The sequence below is a fragment of the Polypterus senegalus genome, chromosome 14 (assembly GCF_016835505.1).
Source record: "Polypterus senegalus isolate Bchr_013 chromosome 14, ASM1683550v1, whole genome shotgun sequence".
NCBI classification, from domain to species: Eukaryota; Metazoa; Chordata; class Cladistia; order Polypteriformes; family Polypteridae; genus Polypterus; species Polypterus senegalus.
This window is the reverse complement of record NC_053167.1, coordinates 101,236,122-101,251,050: the sequence shown is the minus strand read 5'-3', so window position 1 is coordinate 101,251,050 and position 14,929 is coordinate 101,236,122. Positions and strand designations below refer to the sequence as shown.

Sequence of the window (14,929 nt, the reverse complement as noted above, 5' to 3'; positions counted from 1 at the left end):
CATTAAGGGACAGTTGCTATATAAATAGTAAAAACAATTTAAAGGATGGATTAGGATTCTTTCATTTAACCAAAATAAGCTGACATTCAAGCAATGTAGTATAGGAGATCACAATAGATTTATTGTAGCGTAATATTATCTCTCCTTGTATTATTCTAAATAATATTGTTAGGGAATGAGGAGCCATTATAAATCTAAATTTATTGAAAAAAATAACTGAATATTTTCTTTGAAATGGTCTGTGTGGGAGTCAGTCTCAAAGCAAATGATCCAGTAAGGATCATGCTCTTCTGGGCAGATTTTAAGAATATTGAGACAATGTAGTGATGAGAACAGGCCATTCAATCCAAGAAAGCTCATCAGTTCTACTTGCCTCATTTTCACAAAACAGAATCAAGTTGAGTTGTGCAGGTCCCAAAAAAGCCTACCCTCTAGCACACCACTTGGTAATTTATTCCATATGTCTATCACTCTCTGTGTAAAGAAAAACTTTTTAACCTTTATGCAAAATCTACAGCACTTCTTAATAAATGTCCAGCAGTGTTCCCAAGTTCTTGTTGGAAAACTTAACTTACAGTAATAATTGGGGTCCACTTTATTATTTCCTTTAATGATTTTAAAAACTTCAGCTATCTTATTTCTAAACACCTGTCTGCTTAAACTGGAAATGTTCAACTGCTTCAGTCTTTCTGGGAGTCAGCCTAGTCACTTTTCTTTTGGCCTTTCGCTAACGCTGCTATGTCTTTTTTGTAATATGGAGACCGAAACTGCACACAGTGCTCAAGGTGAAGCCACACTAGTGCATTATACAGTAAATCATAAGCATAAACTCCATTTGACTTGTACTCTACACATCATGCGTTATAACCTAACATCCTGTTAGCTTTCTTAAGTCCACAATGACTCTTAGGTCCTTCTCATACCATTGTGCATTTGGACCTAATATTCTTACTTGATATATGTAAAACTTTAAATTTACTTACATTTAATTTTATCTGCCACAAATCTGCCCAACTTGCTTGCTGTCTAGGCTGCTTTGTAATAATTTGGCTGATGGTAGATGATCTGCCATTCCGCCTAGTTTGATATCATCTGTACACGTTTACAGCTTGTTTTTAAGTTCTTATTGATATTATTACATTTTAAATTACTTTGTGCTTTGCTCATACAGAACACCAGACACTTATCCCTTGTCCAAAATTTTAATTGAGAGACCGAGACATTTTTTTCTGAATCGAGAAAAGACAAAAGGAGGGTTAGTAGTAGGAACACAGTCCATTTAATTTTTTTTCTATATGACTATCTTAAATGAAAATACAATACATAAATGTGTCAAGTTTTCATATTAAATGTAATTTAGGAAACAATAGAGTGAGTGTAGATGGATTGATACATTATTCAAAGTGTTTGTAGTTGTCCATTGACTACATTAATTTGCTTCTTTGAGAGATGTTCAATAATTTGATTATTCCCCAAAAAAATCCATCCATCCATCTTCTGCCACATAGCCAGGTCACGGGGGCAGCAGTCTGAGCAAAGATACCCAGATGGCCCCTTTTCTCGCCACTTCATCTAATTCCTTTGGAGGGATACTGAGGTGTTCCCAGGCCAACTGAGAGACATAATCTTTCCAGTGTGTCCTGGGTCTACCCAGAGGTCTCCTCTTGTTTGAACGCATTCAAAACTCCTCCCCCACGAGACATTCATAATCAGATGTTTGAACCACCTCAACTGCTTCCTTTCAATGCAGAGGACTCCATCAAGCAAACTCATCTCTGCTGCTTGTATTCATAAGCTAGCTCTTTTGGTCACTATCTATTACTTGTGACCATAGGTAAGGGTAGGAACATTGATTGACTAGTAAATTGAGAGCTCTCTCTTTACCACTCATGGCCAGTATAATGTTTGCACGACCTTTCAATCTCCTGCTCTCCTCCACCCTCACTTGTGAACAAGGCCCCAAGGTACTTAAACTCCTCCACTAGAGGCATCAACTCACCCCCAACCCAAAGAGTGTACTGAGCCTTTTCCAGCTAAGAACCACGACCTTTGATTTACAGATGCAGATCCTCAGACCACACACTTCACACTCGGCTGCCAACCACCCCAGTGCGTGTCCAAGGTCACAGTGCAATGAAGCCAACTGGACCACGTCATCTGCAAAAAGCAGAGATGCAATCCTGATGTCACCGAACTCGACACCTTCCACTCCTTGGCTGCACCAAGGAATCAAAAGGGCACATTTTATCAAAACAGAGCATCACATTTACAGCTATTGACAGCTTTATGACTATCAACAAATAAACAATTTAAAAAGATACCATGAAACAAATTAAAAAAAATGAACACTGGTTAAAGTATTTAATTTTCAGGTCTTAAACATTTGGTCTTTGCTACATAATTGTTAGGCATATCTGGATTGACCAAAAATGTGTAAGGAAGGAGAGAGAGACAAAGGGAGAGGCAGATGTAATTAAGACAGAAGTCCAAATAAAGGCAAGGACTGACCTTTGGGTAACAAAATGGCTGAACAAGTGCTGGGCAGTTTAGTGAACCGAAGCAATCCTTGGATAACGTCTAAAAAGCTCATCTTTGAAAGAAAAATCATGTTCCTGCAGCACATGTAATTCCAAGCGTGCACAATTAAACATGCAAGTAGGAGTTTGACTTTGGCTGCAGGCACCAAAGCGTACACTTACTGACCCAACAACACTAACCTTTTTTTTTTTTTTTGATTTTTATTTCAAGCATGTGCCAGCTTTTTAAACTTCAGCATGCTGTTGCATGGTGACGTAAAAGCAGCTCTGGTTTTGTTGCTGCTGAAACACTGCATGTGAATTTGTCATACTTATTTCATTGATTAACACCAAAACTTTAAAAAAATTCAAAATGCAACAGAAAAAAATCAAAACGCAATCTCTTGCAAAATCATGTTAATACACCAATATCATTCCTTGCAATTCCATTCCCAAGGGAAGAACAGGTTGATTATTAGTGCTTGCTGACATTTGCTATTACATGAGGAAACATACCCTCCCCCTCTCAAGAGCTTTATGTTTTAAAACCACAGCTTGGAAACAAAAGGGAGATCAGTGTGTAGGGGAAGCTGCCATCTGTTTGCTCTGCAAATTAACTCATTGAATCTGCTTCGACATTTTGTACATCATATGGTTTTTCAAATAAATAATGCTACATTCGTAATTCTTTCCTACAACATCCCATACCTAAACCCCACATCTAAAACAATTCCCAAACGTTGAATTTCCTGTAGGAAATAACATTCTTCCTTTCTGCTATATGCACTTTTTCTCCATACAGACTGCGTGACATTTAGGTTTAAGTGTGCTATCTCATGAAGATTAGGTGGATAATGCCATTACCACTAGTCAATTTCATGATATAAAATGGCATGAAAACTGCAATCAAGGTTATGAAATTGGGAAAAAAAAGCTTCCAACGCACACTCAAAATGGAATTAAATGCCATATTACTGATTATGTAAATAAAGCATTTTTATCACAGGATTATTGGTATACATTAAGCACGTGCAGTCCAATGATTATAACCGCATTTAAAAAGAGAAGAGACAGACAGAATTACTTGTGTTATAGATGGTTTTCAGTTCAATATTAAGAAACTATAATAATAAGAAACGATTAATGCATGTCTGTGTATATATATATATGTATATATACAGTTAGGTCCATAAATATTTGGACAGAGACAACTTTTATCTAATTTTGGTTCTGTACATTACCACAATGAATTTTAAATGAAACACCTCAGATGCAGTTGAAGTGCAGACTTTCAGCTTTAATTCAGTGGGTTGAACAAAAAGATTGCATAAAAATGTGAGGCAACTAAAGCATTTTTTAACACAATCCTTTTATTTCAGGGGCTCAAAAGTAATTGGACAAATTAAATAACTGGAAATAAAATGTTCATTTCTAATACTTGGTTGAAAACCCTTTGCTGGCAATGACAGCCTGAAATCTTGAACTCATGGACATCACCAGATGCTGGGTTTCGTCCTTTTTAATGCTCTGTCAGGCCTTTACTGCAGTGGCTTTCAGTTGCTGTTTGTTTGTGGGCCTTTCAGTCAGAAGTTTAGTCTTCAACAAGTGAAAAGCATGCTCAGTTGGGTTAAGATCAGGTGACTGACTTGGCCATTCAAGAATTTTCCACTTTTTTGCTTTAATAAACTCCTGGGTTGCTTTGGCTGTATGTTTTGGGCCATTGTCCATCTGTATCATGAAACGCCGCCCAATCAATTTGACTGCATTTAGCTGGATTTGAGCAGACAGTATGTCTTTGAACACCTCAGAATTCATTCGGGTCCTTCTGTCCTGTGTCACATCATCAATAAACACTAGTGTCACAGTGCCACTGGCAGCCATGCATGCCCAAGCCATCACACTGCCTCCACTGTGTTTTACAGATGATCTGGTATGCTTTGGATAATGAGCTGTTCCACGCCTTCTCCATACTTTTTCTTGCCATCATTCTGGTAGCGGTTGATCTTTGATGGCTTTTTTAGATGTTCTTTAGAAAAGTCCAATCTAGCCTTTCTATTCTTGAGTCTTATTCTTGAGTGACTTGCACCTTGCAGTGCTCCCTCTGTATTTACTTTCATGCAGTCTTCTCTTTACGGTAGACTTGGATATTGATACGCCTACCCTCTGGAGAGTGTTGTTCACTTGGTTGCCTGTTATTCTGTTTTGGCATCTTAAGGATGGCTTCTTTCACCTGCATGGAGAGCTCCTTTGACCGCATGCTGTCTGTTCACAACAAAATCTTCCACATGCAAGCACCACACCTCAAATCAACTCCAGGCCTTTTATTTGCTTAATTGATAATGACATAATGACGGACTTGCCCACACCTGCCCATGAAATAACCTTTGAGTCAATTGTCCAATTACTTTTGAGCCCCTGAAATAAAGGAATTGTGTTAAAAAAATGCTTTAGTTGCCTCACATTTTTATGCAATCTTTTCGTTCAACCCACTGAAGTAAAGCTGAAAGTCTGCACTTCAACATGCACATATAGACTCTGGCTCCCAAATTGGCGTGAGGCGGCCCCTTTTATAGTTCACCCAGATGTGCTCGAGGTGCTCCCTGATGACCTTCCTGCAGCACTTCCTGGTGTGGTGGAAGTGTTGCATAGGCACCAGGAAGCACTTTGGGTGTACCTAGTTCCTGTTCCATCAGCACTTCCTGGTGTGGTGGTGGTGGAAGCGCTGCAGTCCATGGCTCCGTAACCATTCGGGCACCATCCTGGCAGTGGCCATGGGCCCCAACAAGGCTGAGCTTCTAAGGTTTGATGCAAACCAGGGAGGCTGCTCTTTTGTGTCCTGGGGGTGGTATTGTCACGTCTCTCCAGGTTATTGCATGATCCAAGCATCCCAGCTGGGCAGGAGGCCCCGCCACAATATATACTGTATATAAAACATTTTAGATTTATTTTAAATTTTATTGACATAGTAAAACTAGGTGGCACAGTGGGTAGCACTGCTGCCTCACAGTTAGGAGACCTGTGTTCGCTTCCCGGGTCCTCCCTGCATGGAGTTTGCATGTTCTCCCCATGTCTGCATGGGTTTCCTCCTGGTACTTCGGTTTCCTCCCACAGTCCAAACACATGCAGGTGAGGTGCATTGGCAATTGTAAATTGTTCCTAGTGTGTGCTTGGTGTGTGGGTGTGTGTGTGCACGCCCTGCGGTGTGCTGGCGCCCTGCCCGGGGTTTATTTCCTGCCTTGCGACATGCGTTGGCTGGGATTGCCTCCAGCAGATCCCCATGACCCTGTAGTTAGGATATAGCGGGTTGGATAATGGATGGATGGATAGTAAGACTATTGTTATGAACTTGGTGTCAAAAATAATATTTCTGAACACTACTAAGGCATTGAATAGAAACATGCAGATCAAATGCACATGGTGTTGTCAGGAATTCACAATTTTTGTGTTTGTTTTATCTTGATCTTTATTATTTTTATTCCAATTTCTTATTAACCTTCTTTGTTATTCATGTAACATGGTATTTCACTTCTAATGGTTTTTGTTTTACTTTTTATTTCCTTATTATTCACATATTTTGCCATATTGCAAGTTCTACAATGTGTGCCCCCATTTACATACAATGCACATTTCCAGGCAATGTTGTGTGAATCTATGCTGGCACGGTTGCACCATTAAAAGTATCTAAACTATAATAATCCAAAGATAAAAATGTGTCAGAGATGTGTAGAAAAAAAAATCACAAAAAAATGCAATTGGGGAAAGAAACATCGATTTTGATTTGTGCCTTATTTCATTCCTTTGATTTTTGGCTCAGTACTAGTAACGTGTTGAAAGACCTACAGAAATTTTAGGGTATCGACTTTTTCGATATTCCTGTTTAGTCTTCTTCCTAATACCACGTAAAAGTCTTTTGCAGTCTCTGTCACTTGCATAATAGTTTGGTCTTTGGAACTTACAACTTGTCCCGTCAAACACGTAAGTGGAAAAGTCAATGTTTTCAGTTCTCAGGTTTTGCCTTATGTCAGTACAATGAAGTGCTTTAAAGATAACAGACTTAGCCAATTCAACAGGACTTGCCTTAATCACTGTTTCAGTTATTATGTGGTAGTGGAACTTAAAGCATAAAGTGAAAGACTTTCAAATTCTTTTTTTTACTAAAGAAGACATTTTAAAAATAAAGCATAAAATCAACCTCTATGAACTTTCTTCAATAGAAATAAGACTGAAATGACAAGGAAAGTTAGAACTACTGGCAGAGTGCATGCTCAATAAACTCTGTTCTCTGACTTTCCTGATATTTTCTAGGTGCTCAGCTTTAGTTCCCTTGAGCTTTCAAAGATCATGCGTGAGCTCGATTGGTGACTTTAACTTGATTAAGTGTTGGGTTTGAGTGTGAGAAAGCTCCAACTGGGGTTTGTTTCTTCTCTGCAACCCTAAAACTGGATAAAGTAGTTTTAGTAATGTATTGGTTTTATTGTGGGGAAAAATATTTATGTTATTAAGAATTCCTAAACAAAATCCTCAAATCAACACTGAGTAAAACAACATCCATGTACTTCATTATATTGTAAATCCATTATCAGGAAGCTAGTAACTGAAAACAGCCCACATACTGATAAGCAACCAAAGGATAACATTGGGTGAATCTTGTAAGGGACATCAGAATTAATCTGGATGTAAAGACAATGTAAAGCATGGCATGGTTTTGAGTAAATATAGTAGAAGATACAATTTTAAGCAAAGATAAGTTATGGATACATGGGTTAACATACAGAACAGGCAAAAAGTATACCATTAAACAAACAGCAGAAAATGGGCAGAGAAAATTACCATCTAATATCTAAACCCATCCAACAACTGAAACATGAAGCACTTCTTACTTGCCATTTTATGTTCTGATGTTGCCATTTTTAGTATGCTGACCTCTTTACCTTGTCTCATTAATGCTTTAAATTTACCTGCAGCAGTAATTAAGCAAACCAAACCCTTTTGCACTCTATTTTCATGACAGTCTTTGCTTTCAAATCATAAGTCAGAGAAATGGAATCCATAAAATTGGCCATGTGATACAGGATCAAAAAAGCTAATAAACATATCCTTAATGAAAGAGTGTTGACTTTTACCTCCTCAGGAACAGCCCTTATATTGGTAAATCCTTTTCTGAAGACCACAAAAACTCGTCGAGCTCCACAACGCAGGGCTGAAGTTGCGCAGTCAAAAGCAGTGTCTCCAGCTCCCAGGACTATCACTGTTCCATGTATCTCTGGTAACTTAGGGCAGCGGCCACACATCCCTGAAGACCAAAACAAAAAGGTATAAACAGTACAACTCTTTTTTGGCGGTTAGGAAACTGCTTGAGAATTAGCAAGAGAAAAACACACCCGAGTGTTTTCGGAACTGATACGTTTATTCTGTTATGTCATTTTATATGTTGCATGTGTTTTAGGCATGTGAAGCAAATGGAGCTAAAATAGTAAAAAAAAAAGAAAAACTTTCAATAATATTTATCTTTTTTACATTTCTATGTTAACCAAACCTAATAGAACAAATTGCATTTTTCCATTACTAGAAACTGAACATATTAGACTGGGCTTTACAGTACTGTGATTTTATTTTTAATGATTACCTTTCTTCTGTTCACATATCAGACATCACATTAAACAGCAGCATCCCGCTCATTCACCTCAGTGTAGCATAGAGCTTGACAAATCTAGTGAGCGATGCACATTTTTTAACAGGTATACAATTCACAAATACCTTGGTTTTACTGGGAATTCAAGTTCAGTCAAAGACAAATTTTTGTTAATATGCATCTCTAAAATGTGCTGATCTGTTTTTGTAGCACATTTTTGGATTACGTTGTGCAATAAATAATAAATACCTAACACTTCATTTAAGCATTTACAGGACCTTCAGTGGAGGAATTTCAGCTGTAGACCACACCACCACCCAACAAAAGACAGTACGGGATAACCGAGCATTTGATATTTCAGGCCTAGACTTCTGATACACAGTTTATCTACAGTATGTCTGTATATCTGCTCAAAAAGACTGCACTATGTGGCCAGACATTCAGGCAGTGGAGTATGGTTGTATAGTGGCAAAGGACTCTGGACTTTAACTCAGAAGACTGCTCGTTCAATCAATCTAATTCAGTGCATGACACTGTTCTCAGATGAGTTAAGTCACGTTGGCTAAAGCTGTTTATCAAGTGTAAAGTTAGAGCCCACTGCATTCTGTACACCAAAATAGAAGAGTATAGAACCCCCATTTTGAAAATAAAACAATCTACATCATTTCAAGTATGGCCTTTACTGAGTAGGCCGCATCACACAGTTGCTGATGATTTTTCAGCTACTCGTAAAAATAGGCAGACATTCAATTCTGCCTCATCCCACAGATGCTCTATTACATTGAGACTTGTGGATTGTGTACGGCCGTTGGAGCAAACCAAAGTTGCTGTAACTGTATATTTGAGGATCCAGCTTCAGATGATGTATGCATAATGACATATCTTATTATTATGCTGGCAGTATTCATTTGAAAAAATGAAAGCATATACAGTAGTCATCAACGATGCCTATATACACAATTGTAAAGCACTCCTCATTGAGATACCCAAGAAGAGCCTTCAAAAGCTCCAACATATTCAAAATAGTGCGGCAAGGATCCTGATGAGGGTGCGGAATTATGAACATATTTCACAAATCCTTTGGTCACTTCATTGGCTCCCTATTCACTTCCATATTGAATACAAACTTTGTCTGCTTACTCACTAGTGTATTCATGGAAATGCTCCACGATATCTTAAGGAATTCCTTATATTACAATCCACTACAAGAAATCTCTGTTTTGCAAATACCTATCGCCTTTGCCCCCCAAGACCAAACTTTATACAATGGGTGGCCGAACCTTTGCAGTCGCTGCTGCACGGCTCTGGAATGCCCTACCAGAGAACTTGAGAACACAGCAGATTGTGGGCTGTTTAAAAACAGCTTAAGATGTTTCTATTTAGGAAATCATATTAACAGAAATGCCACTAATTATTGTTGTTTTATCTCTGTTTTTATGTTATTTTGTCTTTGTTAATTTTTTTAGTGTAGCACTTTGAGATTTACTACAAATGTAAAGTGCCTTATAAATAAAATGAATTATTATTATTATTATGTACACACAACTGGTATAAAAAGAGCCTAATGTGTAACAAGAAAGCATTTCCTACACCATTACACTACCAATGTCAGCCTTGGCGCTTATACAAGGGAGGCTCGATTTATGAATTCATGCTGTTTACGCAAAAATTCTTATCCTACCATTTGCATTTTGTAGCACAAGTTGACATTCGTCAGGCCAGGAGACACATTTCTATGTGCAGTTTTCCAGTTATGATAACCATTTGCCCACTGTAGCCTCTTCCTCATTGTTTAGCACATTGGGTTGCAACTACAGCTTGGTCTTCTATACTGGGTTGAAATAACGGCATGATCTTCAGCTGCTGTAGTCCATCTACCTCTTTGCCCAACGCATTCTGCTTTGACAGATGTAGAGCAATGTTGCAAAGAGCTGAAAAATTGTGACCTTTCTGTTTGTTTGCATATGCACCCACTTTACTGATGCTCTTCAAGTGTTATTAAGACCAAAAGAAGCCTTTGTTAAGGTCTTATTATAAAACAGTGTTTGCATAATACAATGCACTTTTGCAGTACCTACTGTTACAGTTACTCTTTATTTTACTGCATTTATTTTGATTTTCAAATTATACATGAAAAAAACAAGTACAGTACAGGATTTTGTTTAACTCTGTAAGAGGCAGCTTTTTTAGGTTGGTCTGAGGATTTACTGCCTTAATCTAAAGAACAATAATAATAAAAAAAAAGCATATCATATCAATGTTCACAATCCTGCCTTTCCATATGGTTTCCTCCTACGCTGCCTAAAAAAAAATAGGCACGCACCTGGATGTCAGCACAATGTTTTTAAAGTGAAATGGACATTAAAAGGCTCCAAAAAAGCAAACACATTTTAAACTATTAATAACAATGACAAGGTACAAACAAACTGCTACATGTTGTTTAAATATAACAAAGTAAATAATGTTTCAATCAAATGGGATTAGAGCAGATTAAATAAAATATTAACAATGGTGGCAGTAAGATAGTAGTCATGCTCTCAAATTAGCCTAAAAGGCCAATTAGCTGGTTATTATACCAAAAAAACCCAACATTACCAGTAAGCTGAACTAGATAGATGTGTCAATCAGGCCTCACAAAGAGCCCAAACAGATGCTTGATAGCAAACAAAAGAAATAATGAATTAGGTCACAGGCTGTTATTTCATTCGTCTTAGATTTGGAGTTTCCTGCAAAGTGCAGTGCATAATGCAGCTTTTGCTTTACTAATAAGTTCACTTCCTTTTTATTTACTGCCACAGAAACGCAATATCTTACAAGGTGGATTGGAAATTTTCTTCTTCCAGCCCAGCTTCAAAGGTGTTTAAAATGTTGAAACCATATTCCTCTTGTGTATCAGCAATCATTTCTGAGCAACTTGCCAGGTGCACTGGAAAATACAAAGCATTTTGAACTCTAACCAGGGATTTGATAATTGCTTTCAGGAATTGTCAAATAATTACATATTCAGAATGCTTTGTTATCTGTTTCCACAAACAATCCTACCAGGTTTAAATAAAAACAAGACAAAATGCTAAGCTGCTGCTTTAGTTGTCCCAGCCCCCACACCATACCGGATCCTTTGAGCAGCACTTGAAGAGAGAAAACCAGTGTTAGTGAGCAACGATTGGCATAATGCACCCCAGCATGTGTCTCTCATTCCCCGAGGGTCAGCTTCCTTCCACTACTCTGGCAACATCATTTAGCAGAGACTGACTAAATAGCCCACCAGTACAGCAGGTGCTAATGGAGAACAATCAGAGCATCTGCCTGTTAGTGCAGACTGCATTCCCTAAGCTCAAAGTAGCCATTCACTAAGGCAGGTCCCACAATCATTACGCATGCTGTGGTGAAGCAGTGTGCGTCACCCTCTCACACTTTTTGTGTTGCAACAGGGAACACTTACCCTCATTTACAGCACCGCCTGAAAGGTAATCCTAATGCACAGTTTTTAAAAGTGCACATTAAGATAAATTAGAAATCCGTTTATGGACGCAAACAGTATATCTCTTCCGGAAATCCAATTCCATTGTTACAGAATGAAAACTTGAGAAAACAAAGCAGAACACTGCAAAGCTGACATTTTCTGAATTCCACTATGTTGATTAAAAATGTTCAACCAGCAAATCAGTTTTGGCCCCATACCGATTACTGACAATCTAACCCAATGAAATTTCAAATGGCAAAAATGGGGGTTTGTTTACATAGTTACACTTTACAAGTTAGTTTTATTTCCATAAGGATGAGCTTGACAACTAATTCAAATTAAGCAGGATGAGGAGACATTTCTGCACTCTTCCATTCTTTCCCAGAAGTGTGACTCTTCACCAGACATGCAATTATTTATGGTTATGCTTAAAGAGAATAATACACATGTGACACCACACCTGTAAAACCGTTGTAAAGGCCAGCCTTGATACAGACAGGTGTAGGACACGGGTTCAAAGCACACCAGAGTTTTTATTTTCCTTTTTCCTCATCCCCACAAGTCAAACACAGTTCCCAAAAGACAAGCACACCTCTACACAGTACTCTTCTTCTTCACTTTCTCCTTTCTCCTCCAGGCAAGCCTCGTCTCCCACCTCCCGACTCTGGCTCCTCTAATGGAGTGAGGCGTCCTCTTTTATAATACCTCGGATGTGCTCCAGGTGCTCTGTGACAATCTTCCGGCGGCACTTCCTGGTGTGGTGTTTGGCTTCATATTAGAAGAGAGCACTATGGACTAGTAAGGCTCAGAAAGAGAACGAATGGATAGGCAGTACAAGAATGACATAATAGTGTCTGTAAAAATTCAGAGGAGAGCTGGGAGATTAATATAACTGTAGGGCATAAGTAAGAGTAAAATAATGAAGGAGTTAAATCATTTTACTTAATGCAACTACAAGCTTATAATGTGAAATCACAGAAATGTTCATGATTATGAAAGTAATAGGTAAGGTGATGGTCCTATATTAACTTTAAATCTGTTTAAAGCTGTCAACAAGAATATGGAAGCTAGGCAAGCGTAAGCTTCCAATTCGTGGTTGTTTTTGCAAGGTCAAGTCACTAACATGATAATTTTTTTAGCAAAAAAGTAAAAACAATATCATGGATACATAAGGAACAAAATCTAGAGATTTTAGGAAACAAAATGCAACCAGAGCTCAAGACTAAGTGATGACTGCCAGGAAAACTTTGAGTTAGAACACAGCCAACTGCAGATACAAGAACAAGTCACCCAGCAATATAGCTAAAAGAGCACCTTGCAGACCAACAGTTCTCAACCTTGTTTTCAACACATTAGTTAAAAAAGAAATGACATGCTAATGTTTTTTCTTAGTTTTGGTTGGTTGGTCTGCCAATAGTTTGGGCTTCCCTATGAGCTGGCAGGCCTAAGTACACAGTTTGCCCCACCAAGCAAGCAAAGGTAACTTAATATACACCCCAAAAGAATGAAATTTCAAGCATATCGTTATTCAAACAAGAGGTTCATAATGTATATTATTTGTGAAGAAAAGTTAGTTTGAAAATCAGAAATTTTGAGTTAAACAATTTCTGTTTTTTATTTTTCATTCAATGCACCATTTATCTGCCAAGTTTACAAGCATCTCGGGAAATTTAAGCAAATGGTTGCACAAAAGCAAAGATGCATTTATTTTAGGAATGCCAGTATATTCAACCCATGTGCCTGTTAATTTAAACAAATTCAGCCACCTTTGTCCCATAGATCAATGAAACCCAAGGCCATTTAGTAGCAGAGGGGAGGACAAACTGCGAAAGTCCTTGATGAACTCAAGGGCAGAGCTTCTTTATATTTTATGTTTCTCAATGTGCACTGAGAAGAATGTGCATATTTTGGAACTTGGAGGCGAAATATTTATCATAATGTTTATTGGCAAATAATGTAAGGCCTATTGTTATACTTAAAAACTGACAATAGAAGCTAGAAAGTTGAATAATCTTGACTCATTTATTACAATTGTGTTTCAAGATTACAGAAGATACTAGTTTTTTTTTTGTCGATTCCAGTATTATGTTGCTTTGTGAACCTGCATCCCTTGTAATATTTTAAATTCCCTTACTTTAAGTATATACTTTTGTTACAAAAACACTTTAGAAAGTCAGACATTCAGCTGTATATTATAAAAACAATTTCCAAGAGTCTCATTCAAATCAGCTTTTAAGTGAAATGCTGTTTGCAGTGTTCACCTGCCAGCAACACAACAAGGCGAAACAATACTCCATTCTCAGTTCAAGCTACTGAAAGAACTGATTACACTGGCATAAACCTGTGGTTATGAATACATGAAGAATACCCACTATGAAGCATCATTTCAATTACAGCCAAGGAACATATTATACACTATCAATTGTAACCAAGAAGTTATCACTCAATACTGAAAGGAATACACAATCCAAAAATGATATATTTTAAAATATCTACTACTTAACTTGTTTGTTGTTTGCATTGATGATGAGGAAGAAAATTAATCCAAGGTTTTTATGGATAATTGAATAATGATACAATAGGGTTGAATGGGGACCAATGCTAAAAAGCAGTAGACAATATCAATATCAAAATGGTTTTGCATAAGCCATATGTCAGATACCCAGTTACAACGTCCTAAACACATGCATTTCTCCTTAATTTTCTAGAAAATCCTCTTGTGAATGGCTGGGTGCTGAAACAGGTGGGCAGGCTTTAATTTGAAGACCCACCTCTTCCATTATTCATTGGTCATTAATCTACAACACGTTAATGCACTTTTTCAGTATGGTAGTGCAGTGGTTTGTCCATCATCAGGGCTCAGTCATTGTCATCATGGAGTTTATTGATTTTCCCTGTCCGTGTAGGCTTTCTCCTGATGCTCCAAGTTTCTCTCCACACCTTAACATGTGCACATTAGAAAACTCTAAACTGGCACTCTTTAATTGTACTTGGGGTTCTCTGTGGTATGTTAGTATCTTGTTTAATGTTGATTCCTGTCTGGCACTTAATGCAGCCACAATGTGCTTCAGTGGTAATGGAAAATTCATAAAACCTGAATTATGCTACTAGGCTAGTTATGAAATCATGAGAAAATAAGAAATGTTAGTACAATATAGTTTTTTTCTTTGTTTCATCTGAACTTTCTCATTTTCACTCTTAATTTATATTTTTTCCTTTAGGTTATTCAGAAACACTTTATCAAAATCAGAATCACTTTATTGCTAGCATGTGAAACATACCAGAATTTACTTTGGTTAGGTGCAAAAACATGAGCTT

General features: G+C 37.7%; 1 protein-coding gene across 3 annotated transcripts in view; it reads right to left on the bottom strand.

Annotated features, from left to right (window-relative positions):
* LOC120514913 (dihydropyrimidine dehydrogenase [NADP(+)]-like) overlaps nucleotides 1–14,929 on the bottom strand; it is a 1,294,590-nt gene that overhangs the window by 724,261 nt on the left and 555,400 nt on the right. For all 3 annotated transcript variants that reach the window (XM_039735551.1, XM_039735552.1, XM_039735553.1), the window contains one exon: nucleotides 7,640–7,809. In XM_039735551.1, the coding sequence (XP_039591485.1) occupies nucleotides 7,640–7,809 (170 nt within the window). The remainder of the gene's footprint in view (nucleotides 1–7,639; nucleotides 7,810–14,929) is intronic.